The 19,954-nt window shown below is 21.2% G+C and overlaps 7 protein-coding genes across 7 annotated transcripts; 3 read left to right on the forward strand and 4 right to left on the reverse strand.

Moving 5' to 3' along the window:
- Positions 1-1,179: 1,179 nt before the first annotated feature.
- On the forward strand, positions 1,180-2,891 carry DDB_G0286173 (hypothetical protein; the record flags this gene model as incomplete). Its single annotated transcript, XM_632775.1, has 4 exons — positions 1,180-1,229; positions 1,263-1,394; positions 1,538-1,673; positions 1,782-2,891. 4 exons carry the CDS (start codon positions 1,180-1,182, stop codon positions 2,889-2,891), a joined length of 1,428 nt encoding a protein of 475 aa, XP_637867.1.
- Positions 2,892-3,322: 431 nt separating this feature from the next.
- DDB_G0286165 (hypothetical protein) lies at positions 3,323-5,094 on the forward strand (the record flags this gene model as incomplete). Its single annotated transcript, XM_632776.1, has 4 exons — positions 3,323-3,501; positions 3,554-3,722; positions 3,818-4,052; positions 4,223-5,094. 4 exons carry the CDS (start codon positions 3,323-3,325, stop codon positions 5,092-5,094), a joined length of 1,455 nt encoding a protein of 484 aa, XP_637868.1.
- A 337-nt stretch (positions 5,095-5,431) lies between these two features.
- Positions 5,432-8,622, forward strand: DDB_G0286137 (hypothetical protein; the record flags this gene model as incomplete). The annotated part of the gene is made up of 2 exons (XM_632777.1): positions 5,432-5,602; positions 5,764-8,622. The coding sequence occupies 2 exons, from the start codon at positions 5,432-5,434 to the stop codon at positions 8,620-8,622; spliced, it is 3,030 nt and encodes a 1,009-aa protein (XP_637869.1).
- A 167-nt stretch (positions 8,623-8,789) lies between these two features.
- On the reverse strand, positions 8,790-9,464 carry DDB_G0286139 (hypothetical protein; the record flags this gene model as incomplete). The annotated part of the gene is made up of 1 exon (XM_632778.1): positions 8,790-9,464. One exon carries the CDS (start codon positions 9,462-9,464, stop codon positions 8,790-8,792), a length of 675 nt encoding a protein of 224 aa, XP_637870.1.
- A 915-nt stretch (positions 9,465-10,379) lies between these two features.
- On the reverse strand, positions 10,380-16,120 carry roco8 (leucine-rich repeat-containing protein; the record flags this gene model as incomplete). Its single annotated transcript, XM_632779.1, has 2 exons — positions 10,380-15,779; positions 15,917-16,120. 2 exons carry the CDS (start codon positions 16,118-16,120, stop codon positions 10,380-10,382), a joined length of 5,604 nt encoding a protein of 1,867 aa, XP_637871.1.
- A 1,510-nt stretch (positions 16,121-17,630) lies between these two features.
- Positions 17,631-19,122, reverse strand: DDB_G0286167 (WD-40 repeat-containing protein; the record flags this gene model as incomplete). Its single annotated transcript, XM_632780.1, has 2 exons — positions 17,631-17,704; positions 17,787-19,122. The coding sequence occupies 2 exons, from the start codon at positions 19,120-19,122 to the stop codon at positions 17,631-17,633; spliced, it is 1,410 nt and encodes a 469-aa protein (XP_637872.1).
- A 250-nt stretch (positions 19,123-19,372) lies between these two features.
- Positions 19,373-19,819, reverse strand: DDB_G0286141 (hypothetical protein; the record flags this gene model as incomplete). The annotated part of the gene is made up of 2 exons (XM_632781.1): positions 19,373-19,555; positions 19,712-19,819. The coding sequence occupies 2 exons, from the start codon at positions 19,817-19,819 to the stop codon at positions 19,373-19,375; spliced, it is 291 nt and encodes a 96-aa protein (XP_637873.1).
- Positions 19,820-19,954: the final 135 nt, after the last annotated feature.

Consider the following 19,954-nt stretch of genomic DNA (forward strand, 5'->3'; position numbering starts at 1 on the left):
AAAAAAAAAAAGCAAACTAACCAATCAAAACTTATTTATAAACAATAATCATTTTTAGAGTGTATGTAGAGTGTATATCATATATTAATTATATATATACATATATAGGTTATTTGTTAATTTTTTTTCTGTATTAATTACCATCACCAATTTCCATATCATGATTAATATTAAAAAAAAAAAAAAAAAAAAAAGAGAAATAAAACTATTTTGGGGAAAAAAAAAAAAGAGAATAAAAAAAAAATAATTGTCAATATCTTAACACACAAACAAAAACACACACACACACACACACAATTTCACCACATTCAAATTTTATTTTAATCCAAAAAATAATTTTTTATTTTGTTTCTAAATATAAAACAAATATTAATACCAATTTAAAAAAAAATCAAATACTGGAGTTTAATATAATTAAATTTAATATTTTTATTATTTTTTTAATTTTATTTATAATTTTTTATTATTACTTTAGTTTTTTTTATTATTATTTTTTTTTTCTTTTTTTTTTCCCTAAACGTTTTTAAACACTCTAAATACTAAAATATATAAAAATAGAAATAGTTTTTTTTTATTTATTTTTATTTTTTTTTATATGTTTTTTTTTTTTTTTTTTTCTTCTTGCCATTCACACCAGTTCACGATATCGATAATAAAAAAAAAAAAAAAAAAAAAAAAAAAAAAAAAAAAATTTAAAAAAAAATAAAACTGTTTAAATAAATACAACATCCTTTTCCGCAATAAAAAACCATATCATCAGCAACCACTACCACCAGCTGTTTATTAATATTAAATATAATTAAAACCCAACCCAAAATTATTTTTTAATGATAATTGTTGTTGTTGTTGTTTTTATTATTATTTAAATAATTTTCTCATAACAATTTGTTTTCTTTTTATTTCTATTTTTGTTATAAATAGTACAGCGTACAGCTGTGAAGCATCAATAAAAATCCTCAAACCACCAAAAAAAAAAAAAATATAAAAATAAAAATAAATAAAAAATAAATTTATTTTTAAAAAATCAAACATAAAAAAACAAATAAAAATAATTAAATTATATTATTATATTTTTTTTTTTTTTTTTAAAAAAAAAAATAACAAAAACAAAAAAAAAAAATTACATATATACATATATGTATTAAAATTGAAAAAAAAAAAAAAAAAACCTCACACACAATGTCAACTAGAAAAATTTCAACATCAGTATCCACTCCATCTATTTCGTCGTATGACATAATTTCTAACTTTAATAAATTTAGTTTTAGTGAAAATAGTGCATTAAAAAATAGATCCTTAAAAATGGATACAAGGTCACTAGGAAAATATTATACAGCAACTCAAAAATCAAATAAAAATAAATTATTTGAAGTTATTAATAATAAAGATTTAAGGTAAAAAAAAAAAAAAAAAAAAAAAAAAAAAAAAAAAAAAAAAAAAAAAAAAAAAAAAAAAAAAAAAAAAAAAAAAAAAAAAAAAAAGATTAATTAAACTAATATTTATTTTTTTATTTATTTATTTACTTTCTTTTAAACAGATCAGCATTTTATGACTTTTTAGCAACACAATTTTGTGTTGAAAATTTATTATGTTGGGAAGCAATTGAAAAATTTAAACAAATTAATGGGTCACCATCTGAAATGTATTCGACTGCTGAAGAAATTTATTCATTGGTTAGTTTATTTTTTTTTTATTTTTTTTATTTTTTTTTATTTTTTTTTTTTTTAAAAAAATATTTTTTAATATTAATTTTTTTAATTTATTATTATTATTATAATTAGTTTATCAGAGATAATTCAAGATATGAAATTAATATTTATGGTAAACAAAAAGACCGATTAAAGGAAACTTTAAAACATACATTTATAATACCAGAATTTTTAGAAAACAATAATAATAATTCTAATAATAATAATTCTAATAACAATAATTCTAATAATAGTAATAATAGTAGTCCATCATCTTCTGAAAATAATTTTGGAGGATTAACTCAAACAATTTCAACTTTAAATTTAAATACCCCATCATCAAGTTCAAATAAAAATCATGATAAAAATCATGATAAAAGTAATAATAATAATAATAATTGTACAATTGTACAATCATCAACATTTATAACAAATGCACCAATACAATCTGATACATTTCCAAAAAGAAAAAGAAAAATAAGATTTAGAAAATTAATATCGAAATCAAACCTTACAAATATATTTTCCGACCCAAATAATAATAATAAATCTGCATCACTTACAAATATACATTCTCATACTAGTACATTACCACCACCACCAACAATATTACAAGAAATTATACATCCACCATTATCACCTTCAAATACGATGAACTTTGATCCAGAATTTAAAAATATTGTTAATAATTTATCAAACAACAACAACAACAATAGCACTACAACTACAACTACAACCAATTCAAATAATACACCAAATAATGGTTCAAATTGTGTGGTTGGATCATGCTCTGATAATGACTCGTTTGTTGTTATTTTTGGTAACACAATTGGTAATAGAAAGAGTGGTTCATCTTATGCTCTATCTGGTAGTGATAGTAGTGATGGAGAGTATGAGGATTTATTCGATAGAAATAATATAAAATTTGGTATCGCTAAATGTTCAAACCTTTTCAATGATATTCAAGATGAATTGGAACAAATGATGATAGAGAATAGTTTGGGTGAATTTTTAAAATCAAAACTCTTTAAAGAGAAAACTTTGTACATACAACAACAACAACAACTACAACAACAACAACAACACCCAAATCAACAATTACAATGTATAGGTAACATTTCAAATACTTTACCCACAATTACAAATTCAACTTTAATTACTTCAAAATCAAATAACAACGATAATTTAAATATTGTTAATTAGTAAATTACTAAATTATATATTTTTAGATTTTTAAATTCTTTTTTTTTTTATTTTTTTTTTTATTTTTTTTATTTTTTACTATTGTTTTTTTAAAAAAAAAAAAAAAAAAAAAAAAAAAAAAAAAAAAAAAAAAAAAAAAAAAAAAAAAAAAAAAAAAATTTAATAAATAAAATTTTTTCTAAACAAAAAAGTTTTTTTTTGTTTTTTTTACTCTAAAATCTGGGAAAATCGATTTTTTTTTTTCTATTTTAGGATTTTTTTTTTTTTTTAGTATTTTTTTTTTAATTTTTTTTTTTTAAATTTTTTTTTTTTTTATTTTATTATTTTTTTTTTTTTTTTTTTGTTAAATTCATATAAAACAAAAAAATGTTTTGTATTAAAAAAAGATAAAAAAAAAATATAAAGAAATTATCAAAAAAAAATAAAAAAAAATGAATTGGAAATATATTTGTTTAATAAATGTTTTTATAAATTATATTATTCTATTATATTTAAATTTTCGACAAATAAAAACAATTAAAAATAGTAAAATACCTAAAGAATTTAAAAATCTTTCAATAATAAATAAATCTGAATTTTTAAATTTAAAACAATTAAAATATAATTTAAAGTTTGTATTTTTGTTTATAAAAAAAAGTAATTTGAAAATTTATTAATAAAAGATTTTATTTTATAAAAAAAAAAAAAAAAAAAAAAAAAAGAATATTTAAATTTATATCAACATTATATAGTTTTATTAGTTTATTAGTATTTATTCTTTATTTATACCCTTTACTTTGGAATTTTTCAAATAATTTATCATCTATTGATAATAACCCTTTAAAAGATGAAGTAAGTTTTAAATTTAATTTTTTAATTTTTTTTTTTTTTTTTTATCATTTCTAATTATACTTTTTTTTCTTTTCAATTAAATCATTCTTTTATAGATAGTTGCAACAATAGTTTTTTTTTCAATTAAATCATTTTTATCATTAATTTTAAATTTCCCAATTTCATATTATCAAACATTTGTTTTAACAGATGAATTTAATTCAAGGAATATTAAATTATTTCTACAAGATAAAGCTTTAAATGTTATTTTCTTAGTTATAATTTATATACCATTAGTAACATTATCAATAACAGTTATTAGAACTATTGATTTTAGGTATTGTTGGGTTTGTAAGTTTAAAAAAAATAAAAAATAAAAAAAAAATAAAATAAAATTAAAAAAAAAAAAATAAAATAAAATAAAATAAAAAAAAAAAAAAAAAAAAAACTAATTAATAAATTGTCAATATAAAATTATATAGATTGTACAATAATTTATTTATTATATGAAATTTTTATAGATATTTTATATCCATCTTTAATTAAACCAAATTTTTTACCAAATGAATTAATACCAATGCCAGATGGAATTTTAAGAAAATCAATTCTAGAATTATGTAAAAATTGGTATAAAAAATCAAATTCACCTTCAAAAATTAAAAATAATAATAATAATAAAAATAATAATAATAATAATAATAATAATAATAATAATTTTAATTTTAATGGTAATGATAATGATAATGATACAGGTGAAGGATGTGATAAAATTAATAATGAAGAAAATCAAATTAAAATATTAATATTAATGGATTATAAAAATTTTGAAATTAATAATAATCAAGATGATAATCAACAACAACATTTGAATACATATTGTTCATTATTAAATAAGCATATTGTTATTAATGAAAATTTAATAAAACGATATGATAAAGAAGAGATATTATCAATGGTTGCTCATGAAATCGGTCATTATAAACAACTCGATCAATTGACTAATTTAGTTATACCAACTTTTAATACTGCCTTGTTTTTATACTTGTTGAATCATTTCATTCAAAATGATATGGCATTTGTCGATTTCGGGTTATCTACAGTATCGTTGTATATGGGTTTACTATTATTTAGTTTTATTTATTTACCAATGGATACGATTTTCAAATCATTGCAAAATCATTTCATTAGACAACAAGAATATCAAGCTGATTTATTCTCTCAAAATATAATGGGTTGTAATCAATTCGCTTCACTTTTAAAAATTATTACAAAAGAAAATAATCCAATTTCAATTGATGATTATTGGTATTCTTTATTTTTTAATCCATATCCAACTTTTTATCAAAGATTTAAATATTTAGAAAATAGTTTAAAAAATAAAAAAATTAATTAAAAACAAAATGGTTACCATTCATTTTTTTTTTATATTTTATATCATTGTGTATTTTTGGGTGTTCTATTTTTACTAAATTCATATAAAAAAAAAATAAAAAAATGAAAATGTTCTTAAAGAATTTTTTTATTTTTTTTTTATTTTGAGTATAAAATTTGAATTGTTTTTATAAATAAAAAAATAAAAAAAAAAAAACTTTTTTTTAAAATAAAAAAAAAAAAAAAAAAAAGATACTTTTTTTTTTTTTTCATTCTTTCAAACATATTTTTTTTATTTTTTTAATCTTCTTTCAATTAAAAAGAGATAATAAAAAAAAAAAAAAAAAAAAAAAAAAAAAATGAAATGTTTAATTATTGTAGATTCAATTAAAGATGAAACCCTGTATTCAGAATATGATATTGAAACATTAGGTGTTAATATAAAAGCAGTAATTCATTTCATTCAAATGAATATTGGTGAAAAACCAACATTTTTTCAAGCAAATAAACATAGATTCGTTTTTCAATATGTAAGTAAACGGAATTATTAAAATTTTATCTTTTAACTGATAAAAAAAAAAAAAAAAAAGGATAATTATTAAATTAACATACTTTTTTTTTTTTTTTTTTTTTTTTTTTTTCCTTACTCTTATTTCTTTTTCAATTTTTTTAAAAAAATATATAATAAAAGAATGAAAACATTTGGTTTATTTTAGTATCAAATGATGATGATTCAGAAATATTATTAAGACATAGATTATATTTATTAAATGGATTATTTTCAATGATATTAGGATCAACATTAGCTGAAAAGAATTCATCAAAATTTAATCAATTAAGAAAATTAAAGAGAAAGATGTCACAAATTTCATCAACTGTTAATACAATGTTTGATGAATCACAAAGTGTATTAGCACAAGCTTATGAATCATTGGAATTGAATTCAGGTATTAGAGAGCGCTGTAAAAAGACATTAAAAGAGCTATTGGATACAACACCAGAATCATCATATGCTCTATTATTCGTTGGTACTAAACTTGCTGCTCATAATGTAAAACCAAAAGAAAAACATCTTTTAAACCATTTCGATATATTCTTATTATCAATTTATATTCAAATTCAATTATACCCAAGAGCTATTGAAAAAGTTAAAGTTAAATCACAATCAAATGAAGAAGAACAACAACAACCTCAATCAACTTCCTCACCAATAACTCAAGAAATTTCTTCATTTGAAGAAATCCCTTCAATGGAATTAAATTATAATAATAATTGTAATGATAATGATAATAAAAATATTAATAATAATAATAATAATAATAGTAATAATAGTAGTAATAATAATAGTAATATCAATAGTAATAGTAGTAATAATAATCATAATCATAATGGAGGCCATGGTGGTAGTGTAAGAAGAAGTAGTAGATTTGAAGGATCATTAGATAGAACAATAGGTATTTCATCACATCAAGATGAAAATAGTCCAGAAGAGGATAATTATGAAACAGCTCCTGAAGATTTCGATGAGCCATTATACTTTTTATCAAGTCCATTTTTAGATCAATTATTAGAAGAATCAAGTACTTCTTCTAATACAACAACAATGACAACAACAACCACTACTACTACCAATACAACCACTTCCTCCACTACAGTTACTAATGCAACAAAAATAATACCATCACCAACATCATCAACAACATCAATATCTTCATCAGTATCATCAGTATCATCATTATTATCAATGCCAATTAATAGTAAAAGAAATAGACATCATAATTTATTGATTGAACAATTGAGAGAAGGATTAAAGAGTTCAACAACTGGTGATGCTGTTTCTTTATTAAATTATTCATTATATTCAATTGGTTATTTGGATGAATATAATCATTCAACTAGAGAAATCTATACTTCAATTACAGAATCTGCAATTAGAAAATTCCAAGAGGATAATAATATACCAATGACAGGTGTTGCTGATTTTAGTACAATTCGATTAATTCTATGTAGAGTTAGAATATCCGATCCAAATATACTAAAACGTAGATCTCTAGCATATAGTGATAATGATCTTGGTTCATTTAGAGATATCTCCCTTAAAGATAGGGATAATAGTATTGGTAAAGATTCTTCAACTTCTTCTTCTCCTTCAGCAACTAATGATCAATCTTCAACAATTAAACAATCATCAAGACGTAATAATACATCAACAAATAAAAATATAAATGATAATAGCAATAATAATAATAGTAATAGTAATAGTAATAGTAATAGTAATAGTAATAGTAATAGTAATAGTAATAGTAATAGTAATAGTAATAGTAATAGTAATAATAACGATAATATTAATACTGATAATAAAAATGAAATTAATAATATAAATGAAAATAATAGTAATACCAACAAAGACAACAACAATAATAATAATAATAATAATGATAGTAGTAATAATACCAATAATATAAACAACAATAGTAATAATAATAATAATAATAATAATAATAATAATAATAATAATAATAATAATAATAATAATAATAATAATAATAATAATAATAATAATAATAATAATAATAATAATAATAATAATAATAATAATAATAATAATAATTTAAATGATGAAAATAATAATGAAAATCAATATAATACAGCACAATCAACATATGAACAAATTAATCTTAGACTTGGTAATGGTGTAATGACAGTTTATGCATTTTGTGGAGAAGTTAGTGAAAATATCTTTTTAATTGTAATTAATAAGAATGCTAATAATAACAATAATAATAAGGTTAGAGATGTTAATCAAGAGAGAGAGAAATTAGAATACTCTAAACAATTGGTTCGTAATAGTATTAGTATACAATTTGGTTCCTTTTTATTAGCAAAAGAAAAGAGTAATATTGCAATCTCAAGATTCTTTCATATACCTGGCATTGTTCATTTCCTTTTAATAGATAGAGCTAATCATCGTATAAGAGCACCTGTAATATCCCCAGATTTAATACCATTCCAAAGAAATAATAAAAATAATCCTATGAATATGAGTTTTAATTTAGGTTCTGATAGTTATAATAATAGCAACAACAACCACAACAACAACAGCTATCATTATCAAGGTAATAATGTTGGTGGTATCAATTTCGATAGTATCAATATTAATATAGATCCAAATAATGAACAATCAATTTCAGATACTCAAAATGGTATGGTTAGATTTTTAAAGAAAAAGATTTGGACAATGTACAGTTATTGCTGTCAACAGTTATGTCGTGGTAATCATTATATGATTTGGAATGATAAAGATTTTCAATACAGTTATAGACTTTGGATTGCCGATGATGAAAATAATGAACATAAGTTGGACCATTCCGTATCATTAAGATTAAATCAAAAATCATTTTATGCTGACCTTTTAAAAAATTCTTTCCCTCATTCTTCAAAAATGAAATGTTATGAACTATTAATCCTTTATATCGGTGTTTTACCAATCTCAATGGTTTCAAAGAATGATAAAGCATTATATCATTTATTATTTGAAATGGATGAATAATAACATTTTTTTTTTTAAAAAAAATTCTGGAAATAATATTATTTTCTCAATCAAAACAAAATAAAAAAAAAAAAAAAAACTTTTAATAAAATTAATCTTTAAATTTAAATGTAATTTAGTTTTATAGTTAACTTTTTTTTTTTTTTTATTTTATTTTTTAATATTGATTAAACAATCATTGAAATTTCCATTAATGGAATTAAAAATATATATGGTAAAAGTTGTGATGTAATACACACGATTTCAAAATAAGTACCATCTGTAGAATACATATAATCACTACAAAAATTCATTAAACCTGGTGAAACATTATTATATTTATTAATTTCATTACAATTAATATAGTTTGAAATTTCTAAATTCCCAAGTACAATCCATAATAAAGTTAGAATTGTAAATTTAATTTTATTGAATTCACTACCATATGAATATAATTGAACATCTTGATAATATAATTGTTCTACACCATTAATTTCTTTATAAACATTGGTTTTTATGGAATTTCTTTTTATGGTTTTGAATCTATAATATTGTAAAAGGATACCAGATAAACAATAAATAATTGGAAATAAAACCCAAAGTGTATCTGGAAATTGGAATTTATTCTCTAAAATTATTTTAATGAATAATAAAATATTTGGATAACTATTTAATAATACCCATACCAATGATATGAATGGAATTAATGAAATAACCAAATCAATTTTAAAAAATAAAATTTTATATGAAAAATTTGAATGATTGTCACTTATAATAATTCTTTTCCCATATTTGAATAAAAATGTTAAAAACCATACAATTGAATAATATTTTATAACTAATAATATGAAATTATAATACATTGTATATATTTTTTTTTTGTAATTTCTTTTTAAATGTATATCTAAATATATTTAATTTATTTTTTGTTTTTTTTAAAAAAAAAAAAAAAAATGATTGGTTGGCAAAAAAGTGACAAATAAAAAAAAAAAAATAAAAAATAAAAAAAAAAAAAAAAATTAAATTCTGTCGCGTTGTCCAATTATCCACATACAGTCATAATCAAAAAAAAAAAAAATATAAACAAATTAAAATAAAAAAATTTAACTGTGAGTAGTTGTCTGAATAATATGGGTGAAATTTCCCAAAAAAAATAAAAAAAAAATAAAAATCAATAATAAATCAATAATAAATCGACCAGGTTCCAAGTGATTATTTTTTTTATTTCTCGATATGTTCAACTTTAAAAAAAATTAAAAAAAAATATAAAAAAAAAAAGATTTAAAATTCATTTCTTAACAAAATAATTTAAAATTAATTAATTAATTAATAATCTATTTTAAAAAACAAAAAAAGTATGGACAAACTATTTAATATTATATTATTTATATTTTTAAAAAAAAAACTAATAACCATCAAAAACAACTTTTAGATACAGTTTAAGTTATACATACATTTACCACCAGTTATTGACATATACCCACCCCATAAAAAATTTACTTTATTCTAAATTTATATTATTTTCTTTTTTTTCTTTTTATTTATTATATGTATAACGATTCTTACCTTAAATATTTATAACACCTAAAAGTCCTAATAAAAAAAAAAAAAAAAATTAAATAAAGATGACTGAATCATCACAATATCATTTAACTTTAAGATTTAAAAATAAAATATTCTTGGAAAGTAAAAAAAAAAAAAAAAAAAATGAGATACATTTTTGTTATTTTTTTTTTTAAATTTATTGTTTTTTTTTTTTTTTTGTTTTTTAATTACTATTATTTCGAATTGATTGTTGAATCTTTAATTTCATTTAAAGTTTTTAAAATTGAATTAAAAGATGGACGTAAATTTGGATCAGCATTCCAACATTTAGTGATTAAAGAAGAATACATTCTATTACAATTTTGATTGATTGATGGTCTTAAACCTGATAAGATATTATCTTCGAGAGTGCTCATAAATTTAAAATCGAACTCATCAAAAGGTAACTCTAAATGATAGCACTCCCAAAGAATCATACCAAAACTATAGATATCGGATTTTTCATTGTATTCCATTCCTTTTAATACTTCGGGTGATTGCCAAGTTGGATTATCGACAACCTTTGAAGAGAAGTTTTGAACAATTGATCTTGATAGACCAAAATCTGAAACTTTTGCCGAGATTTCATTTGGATTGGTTGGATGAGAAGCCAATAGAATATTTGGACTTTTTAAATCACGATGTACCAATGGTGGTGTGATATTATGTAAAAACGCCATACCAGAGGCAATATCAGTGACAATCTTTAATAACATTTGCCAATCTAAAACTTGACCATCTTCTTTTTTCTTTTTCAAAAATGATGATAAACTACCTATATCCATATATTCCATTACGATTGCATATGGTTCAAAACAAAATCCTTTCATCAATACGATGTTTGAATGTGATAAACCACTCATTAACCAAACTTCTCTTCTAAATTCATTAATTGCATTTAATTTACCACTTGAAATTTGATTCATTGAATCTTCACCTTGTGATGAATTACTTGATAATGAACTTGTTGATAAATTTCTTTGTAAAATCTTTGGTTGTTGCTGATTTTGTTGTTGTTGTTGTTGTTGCTGTTGTTGTTGTTGTTGTTGTTGTTGTTGTTGTTGTTGTTGTTGTTGTTGTTGTTGTTGTTGTTGTTGTTGTTGTTGTTGTTGATTTTGTTGAGTTTGTTGTTGTTGTTGTATATACAGTTTATTATTATTATTTAAATTATTTAAATTATTATTTAAATTATTATTATTATTATTATTATTTACAATTGGTGGTGATAAAGATGAAGTTGAAGAAGATAAAGAAATTGATAATGAAGAATTTGAAGGTGAAATTGTAAGACTATTTAAATTATTAAAACTTGTTGAATCGATTAAATCCATTCTTTCGAAATTGAATTGTTTAATTGCAACTGTATTATTTTTATAGATACCTTTATAAACACGACTAAAACCACCAACACCAATTTCCTCTTGATAGATTAAATCCTCTTTTGAAACTTTTTTATTTGAAGATACTGAAGATAGAGTGATATCTGGTGAAATTTTACAAAGGGAAACCAATTTCATAGTGATTGGACATTTTGTATGTGATTCACCTTTACCAAAAGTTTCTTCAATTAAATCAATTGGGAAAAGGTGTGGTAAATCACGACATTCGCAACTACATGAGCAAGGTATATAAGTTTGTGATTGATTAATTTGATAATCCTTTAAGATGGTATCAACATTTTCTAAAACGATTTGAAATAGTTTTGCACATGCATCAAATTCATGGCCTCTTACACGGATTTGTAATTGTTGAGTCACTGTATCAAATTCAACCAATGTGCCACAACTTGACATACTATCTTTGATGTTTTCACGATAGGTTTGAGTTTTTCTAAAGAGAATACCAGTACTCCAATAAACGATTGGTTCCATCATATAGAGGAATCTAACCATTACCCTTTCGAAACAATTCTTTGCTGAGATATTTCTAAATTGATAATATCTTCCAATTTGATGTTCATCTTCACCACTCCATGTGTCCCAAAGTGAAGCTAAATGTGATGGTTTACCATTTGGTAATAAACATGGTATAATTATACGATTAAATGATATATAACTACCATTTTGTAATAAATTACCACTACTATTACTATTACTATTTAAAATACTATTATTACTTAATGAAGATGAATTATTTTCAATTGATTTTAAATTTTTTAATGAATTTCTTAAAAGTTTTGGTGATGTTGATATTGGTTGTGGTTGTTGTTGTTGTTGTTGTTGTTGTTGTTGTTGTTCACTCTTATTATTATTATTATTATTTGGATTAGTAAATACAGATTGTGAAGAATTTGATAAACTTAATGAAGGTGAAGATGAAATTTCAGCTGATAAGGTTACAACTGTTGGTAATGGTGAAGATGATGATCTTGATTCAATTGAATAACTCATTGAATTTAAACTATTTTCTTTTGATAAATTTCCAAATGATTTTTGTTGTTGTTGTTGTTGTTGTAATTGTTGTAAATTTGAATTATTTTTTAAAGTATAAAGAATTTGATATCTTTCTAAAAGTTTTAATAATTTAATATGAAATTGTTCTGGTACAATATTTGGTTTCCAAATATTTTTTAAATTACTTAATAATAAAATACCATCGGAATTAATGAATGAATGTTTTGCTAATAATAATTTATAGAAACAATCACTAAACCATTGTGGATCTAAAATGACGAAATCTTTAAGTGAAGATTTTGAATCTTCAAACCAAATAATTGAACCCCATCTATTTAATGTATTTGTAGCACGTACTAATTTCTCATATGATGAAGTTGTAAAATTTGATAACTTTGCAATATTTTGATATTCATCCCATGTTACAATTGGTCTTTTCTTTGCTTCCTCTTGTAAATTAGTTTCTAATGTTATATAAATGCTTGGTATTCTTTCATTTAACCAATTTGTTGTTGAAATTGAATTACTTTGTTTATTATTATTATAATTATTATTATTATTATTATTATTATTATTATTACTTTGATTTAATAAAGTTTGAATTATTTCATTTTTTAATAAATCAATATTTCTTAAAGTTGTTGAAGAAACACCAATTACACCAGTGACTTCTAATGAACGTTGAGTTAAATATTGATCAATTTCATTTAATGGTACTAAAATATCACCACCATATTGATTAAAAGTATCTATATGAGTTGCAACTATATAGATTGGCGCATTTGGTGCTTTCTTTTTAATTGATTCAACCCAAAATTCCAAACCACTATGTGATAAATCTTTATTGATATCATAAGTAACTAAATAAAATGCACGTTCTGATAAAAAGAATTGATGAGTATGATAATAGACATCAATTGATGGCATTCTAAAATCATAAATCATTAATTTTACATTTCTTTTTGTTGGTCTTTTCTTTTCTGGTGTTGTCATTGAAGAACCAAATGAATCTTTTCTTTGTGGTTTTAATTCTGATGTTGATGATGATAGTTGTGTTGGTGGTGGTAAAGTACCAGTTGATAAATTTAAATTACTTGATGAAGTCATAATACCATTTTGTTGTTCAGGTGGTAAATCTAATTTTAATTGAATTATTTCAATTGGGTCATTTAAAGATACTTCAGATGATGTAACTTTTTTTAAGAAATTAGCAGATTGTCTAGATAATGATTTAGTTTGAGATTTTGTTAATGCTTTTACCAATGATGAACGACCAGTTTTTTCACTACCCAACACCATTAGTTTTATATGTGAAAGTGTTTCAGTACCTTCGAATAAATCTTTAAGATAACCAATTATATGAGTGAACCCTTTTGATGTGATTTCTTTTGGTGGTGATTTAATTATATCACGAGAGAAATCCAATTGTTCTAATAATGGTAGCGTTGAAAGGAATGAAGGTAACTCATTGATTTTATTTGACCCTAAAACATTCAAAGATTTCAATCTAACCAATAATCCCAACTCTTTTGGAATTTTATTAATCTGTTTATTGAATGATAAATCCAATTTCTCTAAACTTTTCAAAGACCCAATCGATTCCGATATTGATGATAACTGATTGGCAGCCAATGATAACTCTTCTAAATTTGATAATTGAAAGACTACATTTGGTATAACTTGAAAGCAATTATGAGATAGTATTAGCTTAGTTAGGAGCTCCAATCTTGAAAAACTACTTGGTAATGTCGATAGTTGATTATGTGATAGATTACATGATTCTAAATTATAAAGTGTTGCAATTGATTCCAATTGATTACTCTCTGATAATTGATTGAATGATAAATCAATAATACGTAAAAATTTACTAGTATTGATAATGGTTGTCGGTATAATTGAAATACATTTATGAGTTAAACATAAATCATCCAATCTCCTCATTGCAACATGATTAATAATTGCTTCTGGTTTTGTTAAAAATTCATAAAAAACATTACCACAATCTTCAACAATTCTATTATCAAATGCTGGTATAGATGATGTTGATAATGATAATGGTGATGATGAATATAATTGATTATTACTATTACTACTACTATTTAAAACTGATGCTGGTAATGTTGGTACTAAAAATCCACTACCACTACTACTATTATTTAATAATGATGATGATGTTGTTGTTGTTGTTGTTGTTGCTGCTGTTGTTGATAATGATAATGATGATGACATTGTTGCTGTTGTTGATGATATTGATATTGGTGCTGTAAAACTTAAATTTAAAATGCTACTACTACTACTACTATTACTATTTGATTGTGATTGATTACTTAACTGTTGTAATGATATTGAAGAAGGTATTGTAGTTGAAAGTGTTGAAGACATAACACCACCACCACCATTATTATTATTATTATTATTATTTGAAGAATTAAAGATTGTACCAACTTCAATGAAAATATTTAAATGCATTAATGCAGAAGCTATTTGAATTGATTCTTTTCTTGTGACTTCTAATTTCTTTACTAGCCAATCAATTAATTGTGAACCTGAAAAACAAGAAATTGTTGTACCAGCTGCTCCTTTTTTCTTTTTTTGTAATTTTAAACCTTTATCTCCATTCATTAATTCTTGACTCAATTGAATTAATTCATCTTTAACTAATGTCACTGTATTTAAATCTTCTAATACTACTTTTGATAATTCATTTATACTATATCTATGATGTTTTTTATTAAAACTATTACTATTATATGTTGAATTTGAATTTGTATTTGTTGATGCTAATGATGATGATGTTGATGTTGTTGACGATGATGATGATGATGTTGATGACGATAATGATGCTGTTACTAATACTGGTGGAGGTACTGATGATGTACGTCTACTACTATTATTATTACTATTACTATTATTACTATTATTATTATTATTATTATTATTATTATTATTATTATTATTATTATTATTATTATTATTATTCATTTTATCAACAGCAGTTGATGATTTACTGCTTGATTTACCAATACTACCAATTTTAGTAGATACTGGGGTTATAGGTGCTGTTGCTGTTGTTGCTGTTGATGTTGCATTATTATTATTATTATTTATATTATTATTATTTTTATTATTATCAAATTGATAAAATATATAATCATCTTTAAATATTGGATCTGCACCAGATGTAACATTACAAATAATACCCTAGTGGTAATTTTTTTGAAAAAATATAAAAAATGGTTTTTGAATAAATCTTGTGTTAATAATTTTTTTTTTTTTTTTTTTTTTTTTTTTTTTTTTTTATTTTTTTAAAAAAAAAAAAAAAAAAGATTTATACTTACTGCATCAAATAAAGTTTGACCTAATTTAATTGCATCTTCTCTTGTTTTTATATCTGGACAATTTCCAAAAATCCAATCAACGCATTCATAACCAACAAAAACTGATCTGTATGTTTTATATAAATAAGTTCTATCTTTAATTTGAAGTCCATCACTTGATTGAATTTTATCTTTCAATTTATTTAACTGGTTATAATCAAACATGATTTATAAATTAATAAATCAAATTTTGATAAAATATAAAATATAAAATATTTTTTTTAAAAATAAAAAAAAAAAAAAAAAAAAAAAAATTTTATTTCGCAGGAAAAAAAAATAAAAAAAACCATAAAAAAAAAAAAAAAAAAAAAAATTTTTTTGGAGAGCACTTACCGCAAAATTATTTTTATTTTCCATTTAAAACTAGATTTTTTTTTTTTTTTTTTCTTTTTTTTAATAGTTTTTATTTTTTTATTTTTATTTTTATTTTTGTGGTTGTGTACCTATGAGTTTGATTAAATTTAATAATATTACAAATAATTTTATTTTTTATTTTTTATTTTTATTTTTTATATTTTATTTTTATTTTTATTTTTTTTTTTTTTATAATTATATTTTTATTTATAATTTTTTATTATTTTAAAATTTTTTTTTTTTTTTATTTGATTGCTACTAAAATCAGTAGTTTGAACAATTTCGTTAATTAATTTTTATTATTATTTTTTTTTTTTATTAAATTTTTTATTTTTTTTTTGATATATTACATTAATAAAAAATAAATATATATATAAATATATATAATTTAAATTTTTATTTAAAAAAAAAAAAAAATTTTTTTTTTTTTTTTTTTTTTTTTTTTTTTTTTTTTTTTTTTTTTTTTCTAAAACACAAAATACTTGATGAAATTCCCCCCCGGAAAAAAAAAAAAAAATTTTTTTTTTAAAAACTAAAAAAAAATTTTTTTTTTTTAAAAAAACCAAGGGTTTGGGCCAAAAAAAAAATTTTTTTCCCGGTTTTAAAAAAATTTTTTTTTTTGAAATTTTTGGGGGAAAAAAAATTTTAAAAGGGGGTTTTTTTTTTTTTTTTTTTTAAAAAAAAATTTAGGTTTTAAAAAAAAAAAAAAAAAAAAATTTTTTTTTTTTTAAAATTATAAAATTAAAAAAAAAAAAAAAAAAAAACCTTTGTTATTATTAAAATTAAAAAATAAAAAAAAAAAAAAAAAATAAAAAAAAAAAAAAAAAAAAAAAAAATAAAATAAAATTTTAAAAAAATCTCTTGCAATCACAAAGAGATATTTGAGTTTATGCCCCTCACCCCAAAAACCACATACCCTCGTTATAAAAACAAACACATACACACAAACATACAAACACACAACACATAATTATTAATAATTTACATAAAAGGAAAATCATTATCACCATAATAATTAAAAAAAAATAATTATTATAATCGAATTATAAAATTCTTATAATTAATTTGAATTAAGGCAACAAACCATAAAAAAAAAAAAATTGCCAAAATACAAATTTGTATATAAAAAAAAAAAAATAAAATAAAATAAAAAAAATAAAATATAATAAAAGATTAATAATTTACAAGTATAAAAAATTTAATTGAGATATAATTTTTTATTTTAAAATTAATCTATGAGATTTATAATTATTTTGAGGGGGGTATTTCTTTTCTTTTTTTTTTTTTATTATTTTTTTTTTTTATTTATCCTTTAATAAAATTATTTATTGATTTGAGCAAAAATTAATGATAAAATTAAAACAATTATTGCCAAAATGAATAACGCCTTAATTACTATGTATAGATATAAAAAAAAAAAAAAAATTAATAAATCTTGGAAAAAAGATATATATATATTTATATTTATTAAACTTACATTTTGTTGAATTTGATTTACTACCAAATCCAATTCTATGAGATTTACAATTATAATCAGCAGAGGAGGAGAAGATGGTAGAGTTATCAGGAGAGAAACAAGCACCGGTTACGACGAAATCATGAGGTTCCCATTTATCTAGTGGTTTGAAAGTTTCAGAGTTGTAGGCAGTGATTTTGGCATCGGCAGTTACGATTACTATGGTTTTATTATCGGATGATAGGGCGAAACAGGTGTTATGGTAGATGTCGACCTCTTTGAATGACTCCTCTTTACCAGTTGTGAAATTCCATTTAGATAAAACCGTACAACCAATTGAATTCTTACCTTTGGGAATCGACTGAGCGGTATAACAATACAACCCATCCGAAGTGAATTTACAACCACGGAAAACCAATTTAGGTTTTTGTTTATGTAATAGAGTGAATTCGATTTTACCATTCAATAAATTGATTATCTTTGCCGAGCAATCACGTGACGTTGTCAATATATGGCTTGATGCAGGGTGAATATCGATATCAGTGATCTCGCCACTATGTTGGGGTGATATAATCTTTATGAAATTCAATGATGGTAAACTCCAAACTTTAATTAAATTCTTATCATCAACAATTATAATTCTATCACCATCTTTATTAAATTTAATTAACTTAATCTCTGTTGATAATGATGTTAATGTTGTTGAGCATAGTGATGGTGTTGATGATGCTGATGCTGATGATGGTGTTGTTGTTGTTGTTGACTCATTCTCATTATTGGTATTGGCTTCATTTGATTTTACGTCATTTAATGATGGTGATGATGAGGTTGCTTTAATTGCCAAATGGTATGCATTTGATGGAATGTTTTTATTGATATCAAATTGTAAAACTTTTTCGAGTTTGTCGTTTTTATAATCTACAATATGGCAAATTGTGCCAACTGGGTAGGCAATTTGATTTTTACTATCATTGAATGTAACGTAGGGTATACAATCTTCAGTATCCATTTGATCGATTAATTGAAACTCTGATGAGGATGATCCTTCTAAATTCCATTTTAATAATGTTATTGCATTTGGAACACCTGTTTTTGAATTACCACCACCACCACCTGTTACAATATATGGACTCTTTACATTTGTTGATGAACTACAACAAAATACTGGATAATTTAATTTAATTTTATCTGTAGTTTTAATTGGTGCTTTTGTTGTAGTTGTTGTAGTTGTAGTTGTGATTTTCTTATTATTATTATCATCATTATCTTCTTTTTTTATATTTCTTTGCTTTAATTTTGATGATGATGAAGATTCTTTTTCTTGTTTATTTTCTTTTTTTTTTATAGTTTTAGACATTATTATTTTTATTATTATTTGTAGTTTTTAGAAGATATTAAAAAAAAAAAAAAAAAACATTTCAAAAAAAAAAAAAAAAAAAAAAAAACTAAAACAAAAAAAAAAATAAAAATAAAAAAAAATAAAAAAATAAAAAAATAAAAATAATGATGATCATTATTCCAAAAACTAATTTTAGATTTAAATTTTTAAAAAAACTTTTTTTTTTATTATTTTTTTTATTTATTTATTTATTTATTTGGTTGTTTATTTATTTAACTTTTCTACCAGATGCTTGACCAGCAGGAGCAGATGTTGAACAAGAAAATTCACACTTCAAAGCCAAAACTGCAATAAGGATAGCAAAAAGTAAGGTCACAGTTGGTGTGATATTACCAAAATCAAGAGAATCTGCTACTAAATCACCATATGGAATTGGATTACTTTTAAGGTGCTAAAATAATTAATTTAAATTTATATTAAAAATTTTAATATTAAAAATAATTATTAGTAATTATAATAAAAATAATAAAAATAATAAAAATAATAAAAATAATAATAATAAATAATAATAATAATAATAATAATAATAATAATAATAATGACTTACACTTTTTACAAATGTTGCACCAATTGCTAATGTTTTTAATGAAAAGTTGGCAACAATTGCTGTAAGAAAGGCATAAAATACTGCACAAAAAACAGATAAAATCAACATTTTTTTTTTTTTTTTATATATATATGTATTATGTAAATTAATAATAATAATGAATTATAATAAAAAATAATTGAGTTCAAAAAAAAAAAAAAAAAAAAAAAAAAAAAAAAAAAAAAAAAAAAAAAAAAAAAAAAA

The sequence above is a fragment of the Dictyostelium discoideum genome (genome assembly GCF_000004695.1).
Source record: "Dictyostelium discoideum AX4 chromosome 4 chromosome, whole genome shotgun sequence".
NCBI classification, from domain to species: Eukaryota; Evosea; class Eumycetozoa; order Dictyosteliales; family Dictyosteliaceae; genus Dictyostelium; species Dictyostelium discoideum.